The sequence below is a fragment of the Ambystoma mexicanum genome, chromosome 5p (genome assembly GCF_040938575.1).
Source record: "Ambystoma mexicanum isolate Mex_15411 chromosome 5p, UKY_AmexF1_1, whole genome shotgun sequence".
Taxonomy (NCBI): domain Eukaryota; kingdom Metazoa; phylum Chordata; class Amphibia; order Caudata; family Ambystomatidae; genus Ambystoma; species Ambystoma mexicanum.
The window spans coordinates 1,323,083,594-1,323,111,586 of record NC_090930.1 but is presented as its reverse complement, the minus strand read 5'-3'; the positions used below and the strand labels follow the sequence as shown (position 1 = coordinate 1,323,111,586).

Sequence of the window (27,993 nt, the reverse complement as noted above, 5' to 3'; positions counted from 1 at the left end):
GGTCCCCGATGCAAGCAGACCCAGGCTTCTCCGTGTCAGTTTCAGTCGCTGGCAGGTTCAGGAGAGCAGGGGACGTCTCGTCGTCGTGTAGATTCTGCAGCAGCAGAGTTGAGTAAAAGATGTCCCAAACGAAGTGAACCCGCACAGTTTGTTACCACAGCAGGGCAACGGAGCGGCCGTGTGTATCTCAGCCAAATGTACACTACTCACTTCAGACCTGGGAAAGCCAAGTGTACGAATCGTGTGAGAGTGACAAGGACTCGAAATACTACACAACCTGGCGGCGGTTACAGAGCAAGACTCCTGTGTAGGCTGGTCAGTCTGCTGGATGGCCCAGAGACACTTCCGAAGGCTTACGTGCAGGAGATGGTGAAGATGCTGAGAATAGCTGTTCCTGCTATTCCAAGGGTCGAAGTACCAGTACAGGCCTTCTGGTTCGATCAGAGGTAAAAAGGGTTTCACAAGGCGACAGCAGTGCAGAGGAGCAATCCTTCAGCGGGTCACCAGCGATTCCTCGGTTCAACCTCGTGGTTGCAAGATACTTGGCTCCTGTATTCCTTCGTTCGTGAGAACTCAGGAGATTGACCTGGTTGTGGTGTTTCCAACCCCCTCTTATCCATGGTTCCCTTCGCGCCAAAACGGAGGGGACCCAATGGGAGATCCGCTCATCAACACTCACACCATACGTGGACCTATCATGGACCACGGTGGTCCCAGGCATTCACACCACCCTAGACTCTCTGGCACCCAGGATGTGTATTGGGACCAGACATCCCAGCCCACATCCTGGAGGCACACACAAGGCTTGTAGAAGCCCGCGAAAGCATCCGTGTTTCGCGGGAAAGTACATGCCCAAATATGGAAGGCCCCGGGTCAGCTCGACCTGGGGAAGGTGAAGGGAGCAAGACGGTCAGCGGACAGGACAAAGGAGCCTCGTGGTCTGGCCATTTTGGAAGCCCGGCCACCATTTTGGGCTAAGCACGAGAAACGCGCTTAAAACGCCAAAAGGAGCTCAAAACACAAGAAACAATCGCTGCCACCATTCCCGTCCGCGATTCACTTGCACCGATCAGTTACAATCCAAAAAGAGTATCTAGGGCCTGTAGAAGGCTAGAGACCCAAGAGAGCAGTAACCTAGCTTACAGTGCCCTCTTGTGTCATGTTGCACGAAAGCCGCAACATGATAAAAGAAACTACGGAAAACAGCGTTTCCCGGTACTGACTGTCTTAAGGGCATGTCAGTTTCCCCGTAAGAATGGAGCGAAAAGCCCAGAGGAGTGAGGCAGAAGGCTGCACTTCTCTGGCAAAGTCTAGATCATGGTGAAAAACAACAGCAAAAAGTTTAGGGGTTGCCACATGGAAGGAAAATTACCCACAATTACGAAATCTTTCCTAACAACGTCGACAGGGCGTGCCAGTAATACCATCCCTAGTGTGACGTCCACTGTATCCATGGTCCTTCACGCGTGAGGTCACTCAGATGAACAAGTTACTTACCAATTGGTAACGTTCTTTCGATTGGATGTTCCTCCAACTGTTAGTCTAGAAATCTAATTTGAGACCGCAAACGCATTTTGGTGGCCGTGGGCCAACCGTCTCATGCACGATACGACAGAATATAGGTTTTCGAGTTTTCCAATGAACGGCCATTTTTGATGTAACAAGAATCGCCATTTTGTTTTCCAACCATTGCTCATTGCTTTCTGTTCCTATTGCTTCGCAGTATATTTTCCGCTTACACTGCTCGTCTGTAGAACATTGTTGTCTGTATATGAAAAGGACAAGGCCACAGGGCCGGGAGGATAACAAGAGTTCGCTGAAACACAAACGTAGGCAGCGCCAGGAAGCATGCCCGGCTCCCTCCTTAATGTAGCCTTGAAGCAGAGCCGCAGGGCATTTAATCATTTCACAGCTGCCAACCAGTCTCGTTATATGGTAGAATATGTTAGAATAATACCGCTAAAGGCTTGAATTATGCTTTAGCAACGGCCCCCCTTTGCTGAGCCCGCTAAGAGCATGCCGGCTCCCAGGACACGAGAAGCGCTGTGTTCTATTCAATAACCGAAAGATGCCTACGCACTCACAAATTGCAAATTGTTACTAGAATAGATGTTTGAAGGCGTCATAGTGGTCGGAGATGTCCATCATCAACCGAGTTCAAAGAAACCCAATGAAGAGGGGTGTTATACATGTCATAGCCGATTGTTTGATATGCATTTTGTATATATGTAACTGATGTACGTAATTCACTCTTGCGTCCCTCGAGGTCTAGCGATACACGTTGCGGGGCATGAGACCGAGTTGGCCAACTGAGACTTTTGCTTTGCAATAAAACCCTAGCTTTGGGAATACAACCTCGTGTCTGGCGTCTCTATCGTGTGTGGTGACCCGCCTTGTTTACATAGACGTCAGGGTCCCCTAGGTGCCCCTTTCAAGATGGCGCCCAAATAGGGACCCTCCCCCACTTGCTCCTTCGCGTAACGTAATTCAGAAAGGCAGAGAACGGCGAGGACGGGACGATCGAGCCGGGATCAAGAGGTGTTCGGGGCGCTCTGTAAAAGTGATGAGACTCCTTTGCAGATCTGCACACATCTGATCCCCGATCGACGTGCCTGGCTAGAGAACAAGGAGGCGAGGGTCCCAAAACGAGGCGGAAGCCAAGAAATGCAGACACAACGTCCTTTGGTGCGTCAGTATACAGACGACTTGATTTATCGGGCGAGTCATTCCCCGATTCAAAGCATCCTGATATTGGTTGAGAGTTGACTTTGCAAAATCAAACGCCCTAGGTAAGGATGATTAACCAAGGGGAAGGTTGAAACATGCCTGGGGTATTGTCCACCTTAGCGGGGTTTTTCCGCTGTGATAGACAATCTTTGGAAAATGGCCAAATTGTACCACCTGGGGGAACGCCGGCATATGAGATGTATGTGAAGTATGGAGTGGGTGCGATAATATTCTGTGAGACTTGGCATAGGCAAACCAGAAAGCAAAAAGACCATCAGTGGCCGATTAATCGTAGTTTTGAGATGGCGAGGATAGATAACTTGGAAAGGGTGTTGATAAGAAAGCGCATCCTGCATCATTTGAAACTATTAAAGACTGGAGAAAGGAAGCAATGCTCCGATTTAAAAGCAGAGCAAAGCATGCGCGCAGGCATAAATCAAAAGGTGAGGTAATGGAAGAAAAAGAAGAGGAGGAGTGGACTGAGAGTCTAAGAAGGGCAGGCAGGCGTGACCAGTTGAATATAGAAAAGATATACCCACAACGAGAATTGCACATGACAGATGAATTGATAGAAAATATATTTACCCATACAAAACAAGGCCCAAGATCAGGATTAAGACCAGATACGTCAGTAGCTATTGTCCGGACCCCGCCCGTAGCTCAAGCCCTCCCACAGCCACAGACCGTGCACGTAAAAATTCCTACTAGCCAACCAGGCCCACAACAGGCACTCGCTGTTCCCATTGTCCCATCCGCACCTCCCGCTTTAGACACAGACTCTGTACCGTCCGTTCCTCCCGGGGTTGAAGTTGAAACCACGGGGGCAAGAGGCGGGACTGACCAACGGCAGTGCACGAGGGTAACCCGCAGCGCAATCAGCAAGGAAAGGAAGGTGGAATTGCAGCAACAGGCAGAGATGTATATAGACGGGAATGATGGGACGGCAACATTGGCTTCAATATATGACTTTCGTAGAAGCAACGAAAGGCAGGTAATGTTGGAATGCATGGGTGAATATTTGGTGGAGAGATGGAAACAGCTAATTGGGAAATTACCACCGCAGCGATTGTTAGATTTGAATGCATTAGCACGCTTTAGGGAGAGGGATGAAGAAGTAAGAGAACATGTGTATAGACTTTTTGAGCTTAAAGATGAAGTAGATAATGACTATGCCGAAATGTTTACTGCACCCGGGTACAGGAGTAAAGATATCGGGAGAAATAGAAAGGAAACTGTAGAGCCATATATACAGCGATGATATTCGATGTCATCAGTACAAAGGGGCGACAAGTTAAAAGTATGTATGCGAGAAGCGTCTAGATGGATGTCAGATCCTAGTATTTCCACAATGGAGATACACAAGATATTTGATGACTATTCCATGCCTATGAAAAGAAAAGCGCTACAATCGATGGTTGAACATTTATTAGATAAAGATATAAAAAAACGATAAGGCCAGCCCGCCTGAAATAATGGCAGTATATAGGAGAGCATTAGAACGAGGGACAGGAGAAACAGCCCTATCATTGGATCTGGGAATATTGTTGCATCTAAGAGAAGGGGGAGGGACGGTAAGTGGGGCATTTCCTATGAGGGAGGTCCCACCTACCTTTGTGCCCAAAGTGGAGGTTCCCGCAGCGGGCAATGTAGCGGCGCAGGTAACACCAGCCCAATACACCGCCCAATACGTGCATGTCCCCTTTTCCAGACAAGAGGTGAACAACAAAGCAGACTATTCCGGATATAAGAAAGAATCATGCAGGGTTTTACAAGGTAGAGTCCTGCCTGCAGTCATCCGTGCTTACCATGGGTGATAAAAACCGAATATTCCCGGTGATCCTGCCAGCAGATATATGGAAACAAATAAGGAAGGTAGATGACAACTGCCTTTGGCGCCACATGGGCGGATTTGATGATAGAGGATACAAATAAAGCGGTTGGAGGAACACCAGGGCCGAACCTGGCAGCATTACCAGCACGTATAGTACAGAAGTCAAAAACAATTGTTCCAGAGAAAAGAATCCAATGGGACAAATTGACTGCATGTGTACAAGGCAAAGATGAGTTGGCTACAGATTATTTTAATAGATTTGTAGAAGTATTCACAGACTTCAGCGGGCAGGATGTAGGTTCAGAAGCAGGAAAGAGGTTATTTGTTAACAAATATGTGAGGGGGTTAAAACTTCCAATTCAGGATCTAATAATGACATCAGAGAGTGCATGGCAAGCAAAAACGTTGGGCGAAGTACTGCATATGGCCCAGTATTATGAGCGCAGAGTGACTGCAGGTAAAGAAAAAGAAGAGGGATAGGGTAAATCTAAAGACACGGGTATTAATGCAGCAAGTAGTAGGACATAATAGAGGGCGAGGGAATGCACAAGTAAGGAGTAGTTTGAATATGCATGGGGGAACAGTGGGGCCGAATCAGTGTGCATATTGTAAAGAGGAAGGACATTGGCGAGCGCAATGCCCGCATCTACAGAATAGAAATGGGTCTGGTCAGAAGAGACAGCATAGAGGACACCCAGGAGCAAATGGACCAAATAGGAATAGTATGCAGCAGCATCATAATATCGGAGGTAATCAAAACCAAGGCCAAAACCAAAATGCCCCAAACCAGAGTCAGGGGCAGCAAAATCAACAATATGGAAATCAGAGAGGGGGAAATAGAGGAAAGACTGGAAATGTTTTCGATACACAGCCAAACACGTATTACAGTAATAGTAATGATTACACATCGGACGATGTGTTATTTCCCCAATAGGGCAGCCCAGGACAGGGGTCGGAACCAGTGTATTCCCGTGAATCAGAGCGGACCCTGCGTAGAAATGAGAGTCGGGAATGAGGAAAACCGCTTTCTTGTAGATACAGGAGCACAGAAGTGTTCAATAGACCATCACTTGGTTCAGAATATACCACTGTCAGGGCAAAAGAATATTTCCGTAGGGTTCGCAGGTACACCAGTCATAAACCCAGTGTCCAAACCAGTCCCAGTTACCATAGGACCATTTAGCGAACATTGTCCTTTCCTTCTAACAGAAAATTGTGGAGAAAATTTGTTGGGATTAAATTTGTTGAAAAAACTAGGTTCTGTTATACATTGCACGGCAGACAGAGTGTTTCTAACGATCTGGCCACACGATGCCCCTGTGTCAGAATTCATGTCCGAAGCATTACCAGGGGAACTAAGTAAAGTACCAACCTGTTTATGGGCAATGCATGACAACGGTGTGGGATGTTTAAAGATAGAGCCAGTAAAGATTATTTTAATAGAAGGTGTTACCCTACCACGAATACCCCAATACAACATTTCGGTTGAAGGTGAGAAAGGATTGAAGAGTATTGTTACCGATTTGGTGAAATTAGGGGTAATGGAGGAAATCGCAGGCAGTACATGTAACAGCCCGATCCTTCCAGTTCATAAAAAAGGAGGTAATGAGGTACCATACCGTTTCATAATTGATCTACACGCATTAAATAAGGTAGTACATCCGCAATTTCCTCTAGTGCCAGACGTCACTACAATATTGACAATGATACCTGTTTCAGCAGAATATTTTAGTGTAATAGATATGAAGAACGCATTGTTTAGTATTCCAGTGGACAAGGACAGTAGATACTTGTTTGCGTTCACATTAGGAGGACAATCATTTACGCGGATTCCGCAAGGTTATACGGAAAGTCCAAGTATTTACAGTAGAGCATTAAAAGAACAATTAGACATGCTGGAATTACCCGTGGGCTGTGTACTTTTGCAATACATAGACGATTTATTGCTAGCTGCAGAGACAGAGGAGATTTGTAAAGAAAGCACTGTATTACTACTGTCACACCTAGCGGCACATAGCCATAAAGCTAGTTTGAAGAAATTTCAGTATAATCGAAAGGAGGTAGTTTACTTGGGCTACCTACTTTCGAAAGGAGGGAGAAGACTAACGCCAGAATGCATAGAAAGTATTTCTTGTATGCCTATTCCAAAGACACAAAAAGGAGTCAGACCCATAATAGGCATGGCTTCATATTGCCGACAATGGATTGGTAATTTTGCGTTGATTGTGAAACCATTAGTGAATTTGACTAGAAAAGATGCGGTTATGCCTTTGCAGTGGGATGAGGAATGTCAGAGAGCATTTGATGGATTGAAAATTGCATTATGCTCGGCTCCAGTTTTGGGTACGCCGAACTATAAGAACATTTTTAGACTATTTGTGTGTGAAAGTGAAGGATGTGCATTGGCGGTTTCGACACAGGAACAAGGTGGAAGAAATAGGCGGTGCAGCTATTTTTCTTCTGCGCTGGACCCTGTAGCGTGCGCACTACCACAATGTTTGCGATCTGTCGCAAAGGCGGCTGCTGCGTCAGTGAAACAAACGGAAGGGATGGTATTGGGGCACACTTTTATTCTGATGGTGCCACATGCCATAGACGTTCTATTAAATAGGACACAGACGCAACACCTCACCTCTGCTAGATTGACAAGATATGAGATTATCTTGTTCGCGCCCCATATCCAAATTATGAGGTGTAGCGCTTTGAATCCTGCAGAATTAATGCCATTAACCATAAAAGAAATTGGGAAGAATGAATCACCTTCCCACGATTGCTTAATGGTCACTGAGGAAGAAACCAAGGGAAGAGTTGATTTAAGTGATATTCCACAGAAAGAGCCGGCTGGAGAGTTATTTTGTGACGGCTCATGTTTTAAATTACCAGATGGCACGACAACTGCTGCATACGCTATCACTACCCTAGAGAGTGTTGTAGAAAGTAAAAGAATTCCCTATAATTCAGCACAAGCCGTGGAAATAATAGCAGTAACCAGAGCCTGCGAGATTTCTGAAATTTGAATGTGAATATATATACTGATAGTCAGTACACGTTTGGAGTGGTTCATAACTTTGGTCGACTCTGGGCTGAGAGAGGTTTCTGACATTACATGGTGCCAGAATTCAACATGGCCCTTTGATTGTACAATTGCTGTCTGCACTCACGTTTCCAAAGCGCCTAGCAATAGTGAAATTCGAGGCACATAAAAAAATAACATGCAAAATAGGAGAGGGAAACGCATTTTCAGACAGGATTGCAAACAAACTGCCACCGATTTGAATACCAAGATGATGACGGTTCAGACAGAGGAAGTACCCTGTATGATAGAAGATGGAGTTGCGACTGTCAAAGAAATGCAGGCCGAGGCTACGGCCGATGAAATACAGGGATGGGCAGAGGGATCTGCTGTGTTGGATCTGGAGGGTTGTTGGGTGGACAAAGAAACTAGAAACTGGATGTTGCCAAATTCATATGTGACTGCAATGGTCACAATGGCCCACAGCCCTACGCACATCTGTGCCAAGAAAATGATACAGCACCTTTCTACAGTATGGCAGAATGCAAACAAAGAATGCAGAGAGGTTGGTGCAGAACTATCACGTGTTTACAACACAATGTAGGAAAGGGAACAGTGACAACAGGCAGTTTTGGCCCGCCCTCCATGCCGTTTGAGGTAGTTCATTTTGATTTCATAGAGATGGAAAGGTGCCAAAACTTGAAATACGTCTTGGTGGTAATCTGTGCATTCAGTAAGTGGGTGGAGGCATATCCTTTAAAAGGCTGCACAGCGATGACTACGGCAAAAGTAATGTTGAGGGAGTATTTTTCCAGATTTGGCTTACCCCGTGTCCTATGGTCGGATAATGGACCACATTTTGTGGGTGCAGTGGTGTTAGATATGTGCAGGTCTCCAGATTGATAAGATTCCATAGTTCAAGGCATCCGAGTTTTGCCGGTCTTGTGGAGAGGCACAACGGGATTCTTAAATCAAAGATTAGTAAGATTTGTGTGGGAAGCAAGTTGAGTTGTGTGGATGCATTACCAAAAGCACTATTATGCATGCGTACGTCTGTACAGGCTAAAACTGGGCTCTCCCCATACGAGATCATAATGGGGAGGCCGGCAAATGTATGGTGCGCACCTCAGCCAAAACGACTCTGAGATGGAACATCCTGTGCTTAGTACTTATTGTGGCCTTTTAATGCAGAAATTGCGTTTGATTCATCAGCAGGTGCAGGAGGCATTACCCGTGCGGTATACCGGTCCGGGGCACGCGCTTGAGCCAGGAGACTGGGTGCTGCTAAAAAAACTTCGAAAGAAAGTCATCATTAGCACCTAGGTGGCGCGGGCCCCATCAAGTACTTTTGGCGACGCAGATGGCAATACGGGTGGATGGAAGGAAGTCGTGGATCCATGCCATCCATGCCAAAAAGATTCCAACTGCACTGAAAGTCTTGCCTGACACTGATGACCAGAAAGAGACAGCGGTCCCAGAAACGAAAGAAATTGTTGCCAGTGTGCAGCCAACTGATCTGCCAAAACGTGAAGTGGAACTCGAAACAAAGCCTGAGACGATTGCCAAAGAGGGGGAAGGGCAAAGAGTGCCCCAACGTTGCCCAGCAGAATCGACATCACTGCTGACCGACGTGAAATCTGCCTTGCAGATACCAGCAAAACCAAATCGTGTACCCCTTTGGCGCCCACCAGCACGCCAAAGACCAAATCTGCATCATTGGCGCGGCGCACACCTGCACCTGCAGTAGCGACACAGGCTGACTTCAAGCCTGAATCTGAAAGTGCACCGGCACTGTTCACGGATCATACGATACCAGGAGCAAGGCGATACAACCTGCGGCTTCGGAAGACAAAGTGATCCACATTCTTTTTCTTCTGGTGTTTATGTCAACCTCTGGTTCAGCTCATGGACGGAGAAGGAACCAGGGGTGTAGAGGAGAGAAGCGTGAGAATTGTGCAAGTCGGACAATTCAAGACTCGCGGCTCCTTGGTGCGATCATAAAAGTACATGTGTCCGGAACCAGAGCGGACAAGCTGGGCGCGCATGATACTGAGGCGAAAACTGATAAAAGGTCCTCTGAGCAGTATAAGAAGGGACAAGTGATCCCCGCCTAAAAAGGAATAATCAAATCCAGTCTAAAAAAAAACAGAAAAAAAACAAAAAAAAAAAAAAGGCAAAACTGAATTGTGAGAATTCCATTGAACTTATAGACATCAGAGCAGAGCAAGCGCGACGAAGAGAGATATCCACAATTAACTGTGATAACGAAGAAGGACGACGAGAAACATGCCGGGACCGGTTCCAGCCTCCTCCTGCACCACCACCGCTGAGAATGAGTCATTTATAAAGACTAAGTTTAAGAAAAACGCATGGTAAAACAAATTGTATGCTGACACTAACGATAATAATGTGCTTTATGCGCGTGGTAGCACAAATATCGACAGCCCTAATATTATGGTGGGTAAAAACAATACACCCATTAGAAATGTTTTTACCAATAATTAATATATCCACTAGTGAAAGCCCGGTTCAGGTGATCACTTATACCCTACTCCCAATGGAAGAAAAACACAGGGAAGGTTTTACGAATAAAACCTTACTTCTGATAATGAACATGACACATGCAATCCTGAAGAAAACAAACTGCTGGGTATGTGCCCATTTACCACAGCATGCTGGGAAAGGAAAAGGGTGGTATGTGCAACCATTAAGTTCTGCATGTAGTGCATCTTTAGGTGCAATGTTCTATGGGAAATGGAATGTGAGTAATACGGGTCAATTAGACAGAACCAACATGAATGAGTTTGAGGAGATAATAATGAAGCATGTGGGTTGTTCCATTTTCCATAAAGCACAAGTAATAGCCCCAGAGCCCACGAGGAAAAGCACACGAAAGATAACACGACAAAATAGACGAGATAGATTGTCCCCGCCAGAAAAAACTTCTGTAATGACGTTTCGTGTAAGAACAGAAGGGAACAAAGATGCGATTCCCCCATCTTACACAGTGAATTATAGCCCAAGAACTGTCCCTTTTTGCCTAAAAAAGAAAGGATCTTTTTCAGTCGGAACATATACTGGTAGTATGAATACAGTGGTACTAAAATGGGAAATAGAACCAGTATACGTAGGTGATCCAGTTTATTTTATATGTGGAGAGAAAGCATACCCTTGGTTGCCCAGAAACTGGGGAGGTACATGTTACCTCGGGCTATTGTTCCCAGGAGTATTCCTCTTGGAAACAGCAGCCATGGCCAAATTATCCAGAACTAGAGTCAAGAGGACTGACCAGGCGAAATCATTCATTCCATTTTTAGGACAGATAGTGAACTCCTATAGTATAAGGAAACTGTCCAGAATCCTAAAGAATACAATAAACACAACAACAGATATATTATTTAACATGACGTTGGAAGAAAGAGGAATCAGGTTAATGACGCTGCAAAATAGAATGGCTTTCGATGTAATCCTGGTTGATCGTGGGGGAATTTGCAAAATAGTGGGATCAGCATGTTGCGTTTATGTCGATGACTATTCCCCCACGATCTTTGAAGCAATAAAGAAAATGCACGTTCTAAGCTCTGAACTCCCTACTGGAGAAGGGAGCTGGGAAACAGGATCTTGGTTTTGGGGAATACTACGATCTTGGGGATGGAAGCGGATCTCGATATTAGTAGTGGTGTTCGGAATATTACTAACGGGTTGTTGTTGTATACATTGTTTACCCATAGTTTGTGCAGAGGTAACTGAGCGATGTACGGAAGGATGTATGCAAATGATAAAGAAAAAACAACCTCATGATCGAACTAGCCCAGACCCAAATGAGTTGAGTAATGCAAGAGTTGATGGCAATAGATATTAATGAAGACAATGATGTCCACGATAGCATGTGAGACTCAGACATAAGTACTTCAGATTCATCATCACTAGAGGAGGTTTCAATAAATAGATGAAACTTTTGGCATACGGCCAAAGAAGGGTTTGTCAGTCTAGAAATCTAATTTGAGACCGCAAATTCATTTTGGTGGCCGTGGGCCAACCGTCTCATGCACGATCCGACAGAATATAGGTTTTCGAGTTTTCCAATGAATGGCCATTTTTGATGCAACAAGAATCGCCATTTTGTTTTCCAACCATTGCTCATTGCTTTCTGTTCCTATTGCTTCGCAGTATATTTTCCGCTTACACTGCTAGTCTGTAGGACATTGTTGTCTGTATATGAAAAGGACAAGGCCACAGGGCTGAGAGGATAACAAGAGTTCGCTGAAACACAAAAGTAGGCAGCGCCAGGAAGAATGCCCGGCTCCCTCCTTAATGTAGCCTTGAAGCAGAGCCGCAGGGCATTTAATCATTTCACAGCTGCCAGCCAGGCTCGTTATATGGTAGAATATGTTAGAATAATACCGCTAAAGGCTTGAATTAGGCTTTTCCAACGGCCCCCCTTTGCTGAGCCCGCTTAGAGCATGTCGGCTCCCAGGACACGAATAGCACCCGATAGATAGCAAGGTCCGGAATGCAACTCACCCCTGTATGTAGTTCGCTTCCAAGAACAGAAGCGCCGTGTTCTATTCAATAACCGAAAGATGCCTACGCACTCACAAATTGCAAATTGTTACTACAATAGATCTTTGAAGGTGTCATAGTGGTCGGAGATGTCTATCACACCGAGTTCAGAGAAACCCAATGAAGAGGGGTGTTATACATGTGATAGCTGATTGTTTGATACGCATTTTGTATAAATGTAACCGATGTACGTAATTCACTCTCTTGCGTCCCCCGAGGTCTAGAGATACACGTCGCGGGGCGTGAGACCGAGTTGGCCAACTTAGACTTTTGCTTTGCAATGAAACCCTAGCTTTGGGAATACAACCTCGTGTCTGGCGTCTCTATCGTGTGTGGTGACCCGCCTTGTTTCCATAGACATCAGGGTCCCCTAGGAGCCACTTTCACAACGTATTCCACATCTTTGACATGTAATGTCCACAGCTGTGTAGTTCGGAAACTTTCGGCAGAGGGCGTCCAGCGTCGATGACGTCGGGTCAATGTCCCTCGAAGGCCTCAGTCAAGGGCGACGTCACTAGATGTTATAAATAGGATACATAAGTGTTAGGCAGAATTCTCATTCAATGGCTAATTCCCCTTACCTAGTGAGTCCCCCAGCAGCTTTGCTGGATTTCTGGAGTTATTTTTTTTCCACTTGGTAAGAGTGAGCTTTTCCCCCACTCTTACCCATGTTTTGCCATGTGTACTTCATCTGTTTTTGTGATTGTGGGCTCTGGAGTACACCACTTCAGTAGACCCCTTTTGTGTTACACAGCCCCTTCAGTGCAGTGACACTGTTGTCTTTTAGACTTCCCACCGACTCCATTTCTGGGGCGGACTACTGTTCCCCCAGAAAAGGGGGAAGTTGCCATTAACTTTAGTCATTTAACCACAGATCCAGTACACCCCATCTTACATGGAGTACTGGAAAGGGTTAATCCTTAGCACTTTTTATCTGTACCTCGTAGAGCATTGTTTGACTCTTAACATTTAGACTTGGCGGGTGGCAGTGGTATCTACTCTAACTTTTCTACCATGATTATACTATATAAAACGTGGTATTGTTTTAGGCTATTATCGAACTTAAACCCGTTTGACCAAACATTTTTTCTTTTGGCTCCGGTCGGGTTTATTTGCCATTTCTTTTGTTAAAGTCCTTCTTGTGTTTTACTTTGCATGGCAAACCAGGTTTGCCTTCTTTGATCACTGTCTTTTGGCGGCCTTCCGCCCAGAAGCCCTCCTCTAGGCACCTGGGTGTCTAGGTGGACAATGTGAGGGAGGGGTGTAGTCACCCCCTGCACAGGGTATCCTAGGAAACCCAAGTCGCACTGTGCCATGATTGGCTGAGGTGGTTGTCCCGGCTGGGCAAGACTTCTGCTGCGTGATTGACAGCCAGGCTGTGTGAATGGGGGATTTTCGCATAAAAGGCAGGACTCTTGGGCTAGAAGTCAGAGTTGCCACTGGATCTACAAGGAACCGAAGAGAAGAAGAAGTCGGCTGCTGCAACTATCCCATCCCGGTGAAGCCCTGCTGCAGTCCTAAGCTATCTACCCTTCGATGACCAGAGAAGATCCAGTCCGGAGTCTTCTTCCCTCGAGCCTGGTGGGGATAACCAGCTCATCATCTTCAGCCAGAGGATCCTCTTTGTGGTCGAAATCGCTGCACACTGTTGTAGTGGTCCGGATAGCCATCTGAAGAGCCTCTCCGGTTTTTAAGGAGCGCACCTTTTATTCACTGTCGCTGCTGCCGGCTTCAGCCCTGTGTGGTGCAGACCCCTTCAGACGCCGTCCTTGCCGAAGCTCCATGAACCGTGGGTCTGCAGGAAACTACCAGGAACAACTGCTGTGGTACCAGCTTCTTCATTGAATAAGGTACTGTGTTCTGCTCGAGGAAATCGGGTGAATCCTTTTTCTCCTACTACAAGGCTTGCCCTCATCTTCCCTCCTTCTTAGAACTTTTGCTTCCTCCATTGACAATATCTAAGTACTCCTGGCTATGTTGAATCTTGAACTGTCCAACTGTGATCCTCGACAACAGGACCCCTGTTCCACTTGACACTGGCTCCAGCCTATTGACTCTTGAATGTCTGTCCATGAGTGTTCTCCGATTCTGTCGGCCTTGACAAATGCATTGCCGATGATTTTTGCCCCCAACTCTCTCTGGTTATCTCAGGTGCTAAGTGCGTTTTTGCCCCGGTAACAATTCTTGCCGCGGATACGCGTTTTAGTAAGACCGAACTGTCATTACTGTCAAAAAGTGATTGCATATGTATTCTCGGTAACGTCTTTTGTTTCTCAACACCGGTCTGTTAAAACATAGGGTACTTACCTTGAAGTTATACCGTACAAAGCTAATTGGTTGGTTGTAGCATATTTTACGTGTGGTTTTGAATTAATAGAAGTGTTTATAACAAATGGTTTAAAAATAAATGTACTTCTATTTTTTACCTGAAACCTTGAGTCACAGTGATTGTGGTCCCTTTGTGTAATCTCCGCTACAGCTCATACTCTTGAGATAAGCCTGGCTGCTCCGCTACTGCTACCACTTTAACATAGTAGTACAGGCTTGTACCAAAGGTAAAACCTGTAGTACCACTTGTATTCTTAATTGTGTGTAGTGGTCCCTAAGGGCACTGCACAGGATTCTGCCCATCAATGGCATCCTTAGCCTCAGTTTATGTTTTTTTCCCCCCCATAACGTGTGTCACCAATCCAATGCCTGCTTGGCTGCACATAGCCTTGCGTAAACATAAGCTGCAATCACATAGGAAATTCTCCAGAGAGGCAGGCTGGGAGGGCGATGTGGAATAAGCTGGAGAAACATCCAATCGAAAGAATGTTACCAGTTGGTAAGTAAGTTGTCCTTCAAATGGATTGTGTCCTCCAACGTATTCCACATCTTTGACAGACTCCCAAAGCAGTACCAGAAAATGGAGGAGGGAAAAGAATTTAGAGTACCCAATCAGATGGCGGAATAAAGAACCGCCTTACCAAAGGCCATATCTCGACATTGGATCGGATCCAGGGAGTAATGTTTAACAAAAGTGTGAATAGAAGCCCATGTGGCTGCATCATAAATGTTCCTAATAGGAACACCCTGTTGGAGGGCTGTTGAAGTAGACACGCCCCTAGTGGAATGAGCTTGCAACCCTTCAGAGGGATCCTCACCCGCCAATCGGTAACACTCAGTAATGGTGAGGATAATCCACCTGAACAAGGTTTGTTTGGTTAACAATGGCCCAATTGGTGTCCAGCATATCCCACAAAGAGTTGATCGTCCACTCTGACCCTGGACATCCAAGAAATATAAAGGCTCAGAGCTCTCCTAGCATCTAACCTATGGAGTCGCTCCTCTTCCTTACCAGGATGAGGAGGAGGATAGAAAGAAGGAAGAACCACTTTCTGGCTCTAATGAAATTCAGATACTACCTTAGGTAGAAAGGAAGGACAATACAACCCTGTCCTTGTGGAACACAGTAAAAGGCATCTTAGATGAAAGTGCCTGCAATTCACTCACTCTGCGAGAGGAAGTAACCGCAACGGCAACCAAGAATACTGTCTTGAAGGACAATCTCAAAGGACAAGAGTGCTAAGGTTCAAATTGAATACCCATTAGAAATTTCAAATCCCACACCGGCACCGGGAAAGGGGACGGCGGGAAAACAGTCAGTCCTTTAAGAAATTGAGAAATCAAAGGAATCTTAAAGTAAGAACATGCTTCAGATGAGCGCTTAAATATAGACAGCACCGCCAGGTAAACTTTAATGGTACCTTCTTGAAGGCCCCTGTGGGACAAAGAAAGTAAGAAAGACAACCATAGGAATTGAACACTGAAAAGGATCAACATTTTGTCCTCTGCACCAGTCGCAAAACTTACAGCAACGGTACAGGGATTCTGTTGCTGGCCTTTTGGCCGAAAGCAACACCTCCATCACATACGGGAGGTCCCAATCCTTAGATCTCAACCTTTCAGATACCAAGCGTGAAGGTGGAGTGTCCTGACCTCTGGATGGAGAACCTGACCCCCCCCCATTCGCAAGAGCAGATCCTCTTAGTAAGGAAGACGGCGTTGAGGGCAGATTGACATTTGTATAAGGTCTGGGTACCACGCTCTCCTGGTCAACCCGGAGCAATGAGGATCATGTGGGTTCCAAACCACTGTAACCTTCGTAACACTTCAGGAACGACGCGGACTGGAGGAAACGCTTGCAGCAGTGGGAATGACTAATCCACTACGAATGCGTCTAAGGCTGCTCTCGGAGGAAATTCCCTTGAGCAGAATCTCTCGCACTTCCAGTTGGCACTGGTGGCAAAAGGATCCACTTGTGGGGTTCCCCAAAGAGCGAAGATCTCCAGAAGGACTTCCTGAACCAACCCCCACTCGTGAGAGATCATGCTCTGCCGAGAGTGAAATTCCATGCTGGATGGCCCGGAGCTGCATTGCCTCTCTGGACAACGAGAGATCCCTACCCCCCCCGCCCCCTGCTTTTTTTTTTGAGGTAATGCATGGCCACTGTGTTGTCCGTGATGGTCAGGACACTCTTCCCCCACACAGATGGCAGAAAAGCCTTCAGGGCTAGCCTGATGGCACTCAGCTCTAACAGGTTGATGTGGAGTTTGGACTCAGACTGAGACCAACGACCGCTGGCGGTCAAGTCGTCGGCATGAGCGCCCCATCCTGTGAGGGAAGCATCCGTCACTACAGTCACCTCCGGCTATGGTTACCAAAACGGCCCCACCTTCATCAGGTTCCTCTTGTTGGCCCATCAGAGAAGGTCCTGGGAGACCGAGAGTGGAATCTGAACGGGGTCCGACATCTTGCCCAAGAACTGACCACTGCATCTTGAGGACCCATTGCAGGGATCTCATTCTCAGCCTGGCTTCTGGCACCAGAAATATGCAGGATGCCATGAGGCCGAGCAACCTTAAGAATTTGAAACCCGGGAAACTCTGGGCATGTTGTAACTTGTCCACCATCTGCAAAATGTGATGACCCCTTGGGAGGCGAACACTTCCAAGGACGTGTCCAACACAGCCCCAATGTACTGGAGCTGCTGGGAAGGTGTCAGATGCGACTTCTTGAAATTGAGGGAGAAGTCCAGCTTGTAGAGGGAGCAGCAGGTGAGACTGAGATGATCCAACGCTTGTTCAGGAGAACGTGCCCGGATCAGCCAGTCGTCCAGGTAGGGATAGTCGTGAATCCAATCTCACCTGAGGTACGCTGCCACCACCATTATCAGCTTGGTAAAGACCCTCGGGCGGTGGTCAATCCGAATGGCAGGACCCGAAAAAAAAAGTACGAGTCGCCAACGGTAAACCTCTGGTACTTCCTGTGCTTTGGATGAATCGGCACATGAAATTAAGCATCCTGAAGGTCCAGATACACCAACCAATCCTGAAGTTGAAGCGCCTGGAGGACTTGAGAAAGAGTTACCATCTTGAACTTGTCCTTCCTGAGAAGTTTGTTCCACCAACGCAAGTCCAGGATGGGTCTCAATCCCCAGTCTTTCTTTGAAATCAAAAAATAAGGGGAATACCATCCTTTGTTCCTCTCCGCTACAGGCACCAGTTCTATAGTGCCTTTCTCTAGCGGGGTCAAGATTTCCTGCACAAGGAGTGGTTCCGGAAGCTTCAAAGAGATTCCCCGGTGGATTGTCGTGAGGCCGCTGTAGGAAGGGAAGGCGTAGCCGTGGGCTATTGTATCCAGAAACCACACATCCGAAGTAATGGCTCGCCACTCCCCAACCAGCGAACCATGGAACATGGCCTCATGCTTGTTTTGGAGCGGCTGCGGCAGCTCCTGAAGGAAAAGAGGCAGCTGCCTGAGCAGCTTTGGCACCTCCATTTCCCCGACCACCATGGGTAATTTCCACTGACCCCTTTGACTGGCAGCTCCTCTTGTTCTACCAAAGGAGGAGTAGTAACGAAAAGAACCTCCCCTCCACTGCTGTCCCCCAGGATGAAAAGGCAGAGGTTGACGCACAACTGCACTCAAAGATTTTGCCACAGCTTTTGAGGTCTGCAACCTCTCAAGGCTTTCGTCAGCCTTGCTGCCAAACAAATGCGCGCCATCAAAGGGCATGTTCAAAAGACGGGCCTGCACATCCGGGCAAAACAAGACGTCCGCAACCACACAAACATGCGTATAACTGCTCGCAGCCATGGACTGGCTCACACTGCCGGCTGTGTCCAAACCCGACTGAAGGGATTCACACATGGCATCCTTGCCATCTTACGCGAGAGAAAGGAACCCATCCCTTTCCTCCCCTTCTGGAATATGCTCAGCTGCAAGAGAAACAATTCCACAGAGTGTGAAAATCTTGCTAAGGCAGAAGTGGAGTTAGCTGATTTCAACGCCATACTCCCCGCAGAAAACACCTTGCGTGCCCAACCATCGAAGCCTTTGTCATCCCTATCCGGAGGGATGGTACGGTACGCCGTTTGCCTCGAGGTGGCCGTAGCCGCCTGAACCACCAAACTCTCAGGCATGGGGTGAGAAGATAAGTAGCTGGGGTCTCGACCGGAAGGGCAGTATTTTTTGGTTAATAATTTGTTAACAGCCGGCAGAGATTCCGGCAGAGATTCCGGTGACGGTCAAGCAGCCGCCACCCTTTTCTGTAAAGTGAGATGAAAAGGTAACACTGGATCAGAAGACTGACCTTGATCTAAAATGTCCGTTAGATCATCTTGCACAAAAGAACAGGTCATTTAGTCGTGTTCATTTCTCGCAGAGGGGCGCCTATGGACTATTTTTTGATTCACTCTTAACATTGTATTGTTTCATATCTCTTTACAATATTATTAATGCAGTAGCTCATACATGCACCAACAAATTCCTTTTCCATCATCAAAATTAGATATTCTAAGCACATATAATTGTCAAGATTTACCTTGTGGTGAGGCTCAACATTAAGCAGCAGTGGAGGAATCATGCTGACAGCTTCTTGGCGACTGATGTTACCCTAAAACAAAACAAAACAAAAAAGTGCAGGTTTTACACAACAAATCCAATGGGTATGTTTTATTTTTGTTTCATGCCAACATTTATTCTTGTTGACTTTATTAAGGAAGAGGGAAAGGGAACACTGAGCAGATTGTGAATGATTTACAGTTCAGTTATCGTGTGCTAGCCAGCATGCATTCCCTCATAGTCCTAATTACGGTTCCATGTCCCTGTTTTTTTTATACAAGTACAAACTGAAAATAATACATTTTAGAACCCATCTTGAATGCTGCAGCCAATGATGCTAGGATCATGGCCATCACAGATCAGTGGAAGCCAGCGTTCTAAACCGCTTGAGGCGTAAGCATCCTTGTTGCTGCTACTATGCCTTTTCGCACAAAAAACAAAAATCAAATTGGCACTCACGAGTAAAAAAATGCAGGTGCTAATGAGCAAGTGAGTGGGACCACTTGTAAAGTAGTCTGCAAAACTATTGCCTATGGGTGCAGGTCATCCCTGCAAAGACCTTTGCTAATAGAAGCAAACACCAATGTCTTATGAAGCTTTCAGAATTGATTGTAACAAGATTCCTGCCAAATACTTGCAGGTAACCCATTCCAACGCTAAGGGCCCCAAATAAAAAACAAATGGTCTCCATGGAACTTAAAGCGGACTTAGGGACCATAGCCCTATTGGTCAATCTTCAAGCATGTGACGGATTATAGCAATGGATCAAAGATGTTAGATCATTTTGTGCTCGAACCCCAAACAATCTTATGGAAATTACACACTGGACCTCAGCAGTGGTGTGCTAGAAATGACTGATCGGCTGTTCTTACTCAAACGTGCACATTAAAATAGAAAAAACTAAAGCAATTCATAGAATATACATAATCCCATATACAATTTAAATCAAGACTACTAAATCAAAACACTATGAACACCTATCTGCACTAATTTATATAAAATCAACAAAAGGATTAAAAAAAAATTCAGATAAGTGCAATGTAAAATGACCACATCGTTACAAAAGACAAAGGAAGTGGGGGAAGAATGGGAACCATTTACCAGGAACAAAGCAAAACAGAGCAATCCCTCCAGTTACCACCTTAACTGCACTAGACCAGCCTCATGTAGCACCTTAATTACTCCAATTGTTACAACGGTTTCATCCCCGCTTGATATACAAATAAACTCTCGCCACCTATCACTGCCAAATTATGTATGAATCTACCCAGCAGGAAGACCTTTGCGCTTTTAGAGCCCAGCATTCCAAAATGATGTGTTCTCCACTCTATACTACATTTGGCTCCTTGCATAAATTACAACTAGTCATTCCTTCAATCTCAAGGGATCAGATCCGACTTATTTCACCTTTAAGCAACAGATGTTGCACAGAAATTTAGATGCCCAATATCCATTCAGGAATTTTTTTTAAATATTTTGGGAGTACTCCCATAAGCTCATCCAATGGTGACAATCTTATATTCCCTCATTTTGAACATAGCTCTTATCCAGTTTTCCCTAAACAATATTTCTTTGACCTGGATTGGTTGATCAATGAGATCACCAATGAACATCTCAATTCTTTTACGCACCAAGTCAGCTGTTCCTTTAAAGTTGCTTCATAACACCCGGCAGGTCTTCATACAATGAACCCACCACATGGGTCAACATTCTTTGATACAGGTTCAAGATCCTCCAAACAAGTTTGCAAGCAAATGATGCCAAGCCTAACTGGAACCTTAAGGACGACATGGGTACGCACTGCGGGAGACTATGCTTTCACACACGAAATTCAACTTTTTCATAAGCTAGTGCTCTCGTACCCACAGCAACCTCCATTCTGTGTAGCAGGCTTGGAATAACCTTCATATTATAGAAGGCTATTAAATGAGGTATCGAAAAACTACAGGACCAAGATTTGATTATCTGGGCAGCAAACTGAACTGCCTTCGATGTAATACGGGATGTAAATCTTGATGTTTTATTTGTTTCGCGCTCATACACAAGTGTTTCAGAGCGCAATTGCATCCATCTTAAAACCAGGTATGTGACTGTTTGGGAGCGAAATGTGCCTAATTTACCCATCTGCCAAAATCACATCTTCCATTTGGGGGTACTGGTAAACCGTACAATGGAGGTATTTTTCTCATTTATACAAAGTTAATTTGCAGATGTATATTCCATGATGGCATAGTATTTCTGTTAAAGCCCTACTTGGGCTCTATCAAGGAGCGGAATGTTGTCCGCGTACGTTAAGCACAGGAGAACCTGCGTTGAAATCCTAGGTGGTACAAACACCGACCTCCCCAGGAAATCTCCCAGATCTGACAGGTTGAGATTAAACGGGCAGGGAGTGAAGAAACATTCCTGGGGGAGACCGCTCTCCACCAAAAATCCTGTCAAAGCTCCTTGCCCATCCAATCTCACCTGCAATGAAGTTTGATCATGTAACTTAACCAGTATAGAAAGTAAATGCCATGGGATGTTGCAGTCTCCAAACTTATACCACATCAATGGTCTATTTATGCAGTCAAAATCCTTTGTGTAGTCTACTGCTGCCATAAACAGTGGCAGGCTCCTGGGCCTCCCAGACTCCTCTTTAAGCTAGCCCACTATGATACCATTCAGTTCCGTGCCATGCCCAGCCCCCTGCGAAGGCCGGTTTGGTATTTCTGTAGACGGCCACATACTTTGGCCCATTCAATCAGTTCTAACACCAAACCTGCAAAGATTTTACTTTCACTATCAAGAAGGGAGAAAGGATATTACATTAATGCCACTTTGACATAACAGACTCACCTGAAAGAAGGTGGTTTTCCAAATTTGAATGATATGGTTTCATGAATGGAGCAGTTGATATAGTAACACCTGTACAAATAATCAGTAGCTCTATCGGTTGAAATAGTTTTGGAATTTTAGTGGATCGAGGGGAATTTGGTAATATGAATTTCAGTTTTAGGCTGCTTCAATTGCAGCCAATATTCTCACTTCCAATCCTGGGTAGCAGGTACTGTGGTGGTCAAGCTGAGTTGATTGATGGTCAAGTTTCAAAATTAGCATATTGTTAGCATATGACCGATATCCCATTGTGTATGCATGAATGTTAAGAGGTCAGCTTTGCAGATTAAAATGTATGCTCGAGATGGATGAGCCCCCGATGTACTACAAATAAAAACACATTTCTGAACAGTATGAACTAAGGATAATCCTATGGATATTTAACGACCAAGAAATATGGCAAATTCATGATGTATTTGGTGAACCACGCAATAACATCACGATTCAGTGGTCCATTGGAGCAAACACTGCAGAGAGATCCCAGAAACAAACCATGGAACAGAGTCCCAGATTAAGAGCAGACTAAGTCCTGTGCCCCAGAAGAAATCCAGATCAATAAATTTCAAGTTAGTCACTGTAGTGACTAATGTACTCTTACTCCCCTTTCCTCCATACTGCATGGGCGTTCCTTCCAAGGGACGGGAGACAGAACTTTTTCACCAGAAAAAACCTTCCCCTTCAAATTTCAAGGCATGGTGCGCTGCCCTGCCTCCGCCCTTCGGCGCCACACCCGAGTCCCCATAGAGGCATTGACAATAGATTAAAATTGTCTAATAACACCGGTTTTATTAGGTGGGGGGGTGGTACATATGAAGGAAAGGGGACTAAGTATGTTCGTCACTACGGTGAGTAACTTATAATTACTCTTACGTCCCGTCCCGTCCCCTTTCCTCCATACTGCATGGGCGATTACAAATGAGGAGCCCCAGGGTGGAGAGGAGACCCTCCTTAAGCAATCAGGTTTCTGAGAACCACTGTCCAAAAGCGGTGTCTGATCAAGGGTCGGCATCCAAACAGTAGTGCTTGCAGAAAGCCGAAGGGGTGGCCCATGTGGCCACCCTGCTTATGACTAGTCAGGGGACATGCTGCTGGAATGTGATGGCCGTTGCCTTGGCTCTGACCGCATGGGCGTGCATGTTGGGCGGAAGTGGATTATGCTGTCCCTCGTAAGCTTCTTTGATGGCCGAGACCATCCAATGGGCTATGGAGGCATTGGAGGCCTATTATCCTGGTCGAGATCCGCCGAAGGTGACAAAAAGTGCGTCTGACTTGCGGAAGCCCTTGGTCCAGTCCAAGTAGAATTTCAGGGCACACCCGACATCCAGGCAGTGCAGAACTCTATACCTCGTCTTTGGGTTCAGCAAAAAACTTAGCCAGAACTATTTCTTCGTTTAGATGGAATGCGGAAGGCACCTTAGGTAGGAATGCTGGGTGTGTCCGCAAGACTATTTTATCTCTAAGAAATGTAGTGTAGGGCTCCGAGGCGACCAGCGCCTGGATTTTGCATATCCTGTGAGCCGAGGAGAGGCCGACTAGCAAGGCCATCTTAATGGCGACTAGCCTGATGATTAGCACTTTAGCAGAACATGTGTTTACCACTGATGATAAATGTATGGTTAAGTGGCGCAGTGTGGTTATGGAGGTCCTTGCTGATGCAGACATCTCTTTAAATGAACTGCTTGAGAATCCAGTTACAGCGAAGGCCAAAATATTCTTGTGCGATTGGAACCACACAAGTGAAAAATGCCTGAGGTATTGTGATTTCCTCAAAAATCTGTTTCTGCATAAAAAAAAGGTAGTACTGTTGAACCGTATTTATTGAAATCTCCTTCTCACAGACACAGAACAATTTCTGAGTGTGAGATTTAACCTTTGGGAAACGAGAGGTGAAAGCTAGACGCAAACTTATACCAATGAAATATAATGTATGTCGCTTCTGTAAAGATGTAAACCAAACGGAAACTTCGAGACATTTACTTACTGAATGTATTACATTGAACCCAAACGCGAACAATACTCTAAACGACCTCTAGAGAAATGTAGGCAATTCACAGCGGATAGTATGTGGTGGATGATATACTGTGGCCGCCTAACATCTAAGAATTGCAACTATTGCTTTTTTAAATGATATAAAATGGAATGAAGACATTGCTGATGCATGAGCCTAAATTACTGGCTGAAACTGGGGAAATTGCATCCCATAATAACTGAAATTGTTGCATGATTTGATGCACTACTGAATGCATTCCTTTATAAGTTTTAGAAGACTAAGATGCGATATAACTGTATATTGCCGATAAATTTGTTTACCATTTAGGATTGTTGTTATCTCATTTGAATTGGATGTGTAATATATTGTTTAGATGCTTACTTTTACACATATATTTTAGAAATTAATTTGGATCCTTTTTTTGTAAAGATATATACTGCTGTTTTCTTTTTCACTTTACTGTATTTTAAGGAAATATATTGTAAAACTGATTGAATTCAGTTATATTTAAAAAAAAAAAAAAAAAAACTTGCCTGATGTCCGGGGACACCATTGGCTCAAATGGTTTGTGCGCCAAGGCACCCAACACTATATTGAGGTCCCACACCGGGTGTGGCCTCTTGATGGGCGGGTAGAGTCTGGCGAGTCAGGTGCTTCTTGAGAATGGGGGTGAAAGAGAAGACCTCTTCCTCCGAGTTTCTGTAGGCCCCAAGGGCTACCAAGTAAGTGTGGCAAGCGTACCTGCACGCCCCAGTTTGTGAGGTGCGCCAAGAAGGAGAGCACGTTGTTCAATGTACATGCAAGGGGGTTGATCTCTTTAGCGTCTGCCCAGTGGCAGAACCTGGTCCACATGCTCTTAAACTGGGCCCCGGTAGCTTTGCTCCTATTGCCCTGTATGATCTCTAGATTAGCCTGAGACAGGCTGAGGTGTCTTACCGTGACCTGCAAAGGAACCACGCAGTGAGGGCTAGCTTCTGTGGCGCGCAGTGAATGACCCTGCCCCCCCTGCTGCGCCAGAAGATGTGCTGGGCCCATTGGAAGACGAATGGGAGGTCTCTCCAAGAGGCTGAGCAGCTCCGAGAACCATGGCCTGGCTGAATCAGAATGACGCTGAGTTGGCGTGACTCCTAGATCTTGCATATCACCCTGTGTATCAGTGGCGTGGGTGGGAAGGCGTATGCAGTCATGCTGTTCCACTGAATCTGAAATGCGTCACCCGGGAGCCGGGGCCCTGCCCCTGTTAGGAGGCGAACTGTTGGCACTTCCTGTTATCCCAGGAAGCAAAGAGGTCCATCTGGGGGTGTCCCCATTTGCTGAAGATCTCCTGCAGTATGAGGTTGTTTAGCTGCCACTCGTAATTGTCTGCTCCCAGTCTGCTGAGCCAGTCCACCTCCAGGTTGGACTCCCCTGGAAAGTGGATGGCTGTGAGGTAGATGTCCTCCAGGGCACATTCCCACATGGTGACTGCCAGTCTGCACAGTGGAGGGGACCTGGGAGGGGACCTGGTACCTCCCCGCTTGTTGACACAGAACATGCTGGTCGAGTTATCTGTCTGAATAAGTACGGCCTTGCCCTCGATAACTGGAAGGGTCCGAGCACAAGCCAGATGGCCTTCAGTTCCAGCCAATTGATGGGGTACTCCTGCTCCTGCCGGCTCCAGGTGCCAAGGATGCTATGGTGGTCCAGGGTGGTGCCCCCCCCATCCCTCGAGAGAGGAGTCTGTGGTGATGGTGACCTACCGTCAGCAGGTTGCAGTCCCTGGGCCACCATGTGAGGTCCTGGTGAAGAGAAGGAGGAACGATCATCTGTGACTGAGAGCCCCGTTCCCGGTGCCATAATGCTGCGTAGGGCAGCTGTTTCCTAAGCATCCTGAGTCTCGTGTGGGGAACGGCCAATAGGACCGCTACCATGAGACCCAGTAGGTGTTGGTACCACCAGGCCAATGTGACTTCTCTGCTGAGGAAGTGCGCAGTGGCCCTCTTGATGGCCATGATCTTGTCCTCCGAAGGAAAAACTCATGGAGCCTGTGGCCCAGATGAGCCCCAAGAAGGTCAGAGTCTGCATAGGCTGCGGCTGCGACTTCTTGAGATTGAGCGAAAAGCCCAGGTCGTGAAGTATGCATGAGGGCATGAGAGGTGCGGTGCACCGCTTCCAGCGATGAAGGCCTGACGAGCCAGTCGTCGAAGTATGGGTAGATGTGGTGGCCCTGAGGAGGGCCGCCACTGTATTCATAAGCCTGGTAAAGACCCTAGGGGCTGAGTTGAGGCCAAAGGGAAGCACCTTGTATTTAAAATGGTAACCCATGATCCTAAATCTTAGAAAAGAACGATGAGGCTACCAAATCAGGAAGTGCAAGTACGTGTCCTTCAGATCCAGGGATCACATCCAGTCTACCCTGCACAAAGTCTCCGCTATTAAATTCGGCATAAACCATCTTGAATTTTTGTAGAGGCAAGGAGAAGTTGAGGGTGGAAAGATCCAGCACAACCCTCAGGCCTGCCCGGTTCTTTCTGAATGGTGAAAATCCAGGAGTGAAAGCCCACGCCTTGCTGGGAGGCGGAGACTTCCAGCACTGCCTGGCTCTTGAAGAGGGACGGATCTCCGCCAAAAGAGTTGGTGTCCCAACCTGTGGGAGTGGAGGTCAAGAGGAAGGAGAGGCTGGGATGGGTAGACGGTAACCCGTGGATACTACAGAGGATCCAGGGTTCCGCAAACTTCTGGCACCAGAACTGTGCATAGAGAGCAAGCCTGCCCCCCACGGGAGACACGTGGACCCGGAGGGACGTGTCATGCCTTCTTTCCCTTCGAGGCTGTTGCGGAGGAGGGGGACTGTTAAAAGCCCTTACTCACGCCCTCAACCCCCTTTTTGTTGTTTGTGCCGATGTTGGGTCGGCGAACGGTCAGGCTGCCTGGACCTCCGCTCTTGAAAGCCGCAGAACCCTCCGTAGTTACGCCCCTTGTCCAAACGCTGCTGTGACTGGGTGTATGTTATGGGCGTGGTCTTTGTAAGGATGGATAAAGACTTGGCCGTTTGTGAAGCTGTTTCTTTTTGTCTAGTTCCTCGTCCGTGGTGGAGTGAAAGAGGTCACCCCCTCCGAACAAAAGGTCTAATATGCGTGCCTGGACATCCGGGTTGAATTTAGTAGCACAGAGCCAGGCTGTTCTGCTCATGTCAATGCAGACGCCCCGGCCACAGGTGTCAATGTGGGGCACGGTAGACTCCATGAGGTCTTGTGCCACCATGTTGGCCTCTGCCATTCCTGCCTTGAATCGCGATTGGCATCAGCAATTTCCCGCCAAAGCCTCTGGTTAATGGCTGCCAGCATGGAATCCGCGTTGGCTTGACAAAGATGCAGGCACGCGTTGGAATACAACTTCTTCCCGTACGCCTTGCTTAGCAACACCACAGAGGAAGAGGCAGAGGACAATTGAGGCTTGGAGTAAAGCGATGCTGCAGCGATCACCAAAGAGTGCGAATGAGGGTGGGCCGATAGCAAGAGTATCTGCCTCCATCTGCCTGTACTTGGCGTCCAGGCGTCAATTGACCGGCTCGACCGAGTGGGGTTTGAGCCAGCCCTTTTTGGCCAAGGAAACTACGTCCTTCTGCATTGGGATCCCTGTTCTCGCTGCAGGACGTAGCGCGAGGACTTCGGTGAGGACCCCTCCCATATTGCAGGCGATTCCGTACCAGAGGCTGGTACGGAATCGCCTGCAATATGGGTTGGGGGGCCGGAGCTGGCGGCGGAGGCTGAAGAGGGGTCGCCTGTACTGGGGCCTGCCGTGCCAGAGCCGTTTGCAGGAGCACATCCCTGATGGCGCCCATGAGGATAACCCCCATATGAGGAGATTTCATGAGCCAGAGGAACCTTTCAAAGAATCTGTCCTCACAGGCCAGAGGGGTGGTAGGCGATACTGACAGGGTAGCGGGCGAATGCTGGAGCCGTTGCATATCCTGCCAACACGGACGCGGCGGAAACCTGCCTTGCGCAAAGGAAGGGTAGGCTGTGGGCCACGTACCTGGTTGACACAAGTCCCACCTTGACACACGTTGCTCCCCCTGCTCCCTGTCTTTGTGCGGTATCGAGCGGATGTCAGAAATGTCTG

The 27,993-nt window shown here is 46.8% G+C and overlaps 1 protein-coding gene across 1 annotated transcript in view; it reads right to left on the bottom strand.

The window, feature by feature from the left end:
* Nucleotides 1-27,993, bottom strand: part of NSUN2 (NOP2/Sun RNA methyltransferase 2) — a 1,120,965-nt gene that overhangs the window by 840,699 nt on the left and 252,273 nt on the right. The window contains exon 5 of the mRNA XM_069613723.1: nt 19,003-19,074. Within this exon, the coding sequence (XP_069469824.1) occupies nt 19,003-19,074 (72 nt within the window). The remainder of the gene's footprint in view (nt 1-19,002; nt 19,075-27,993) is intronic.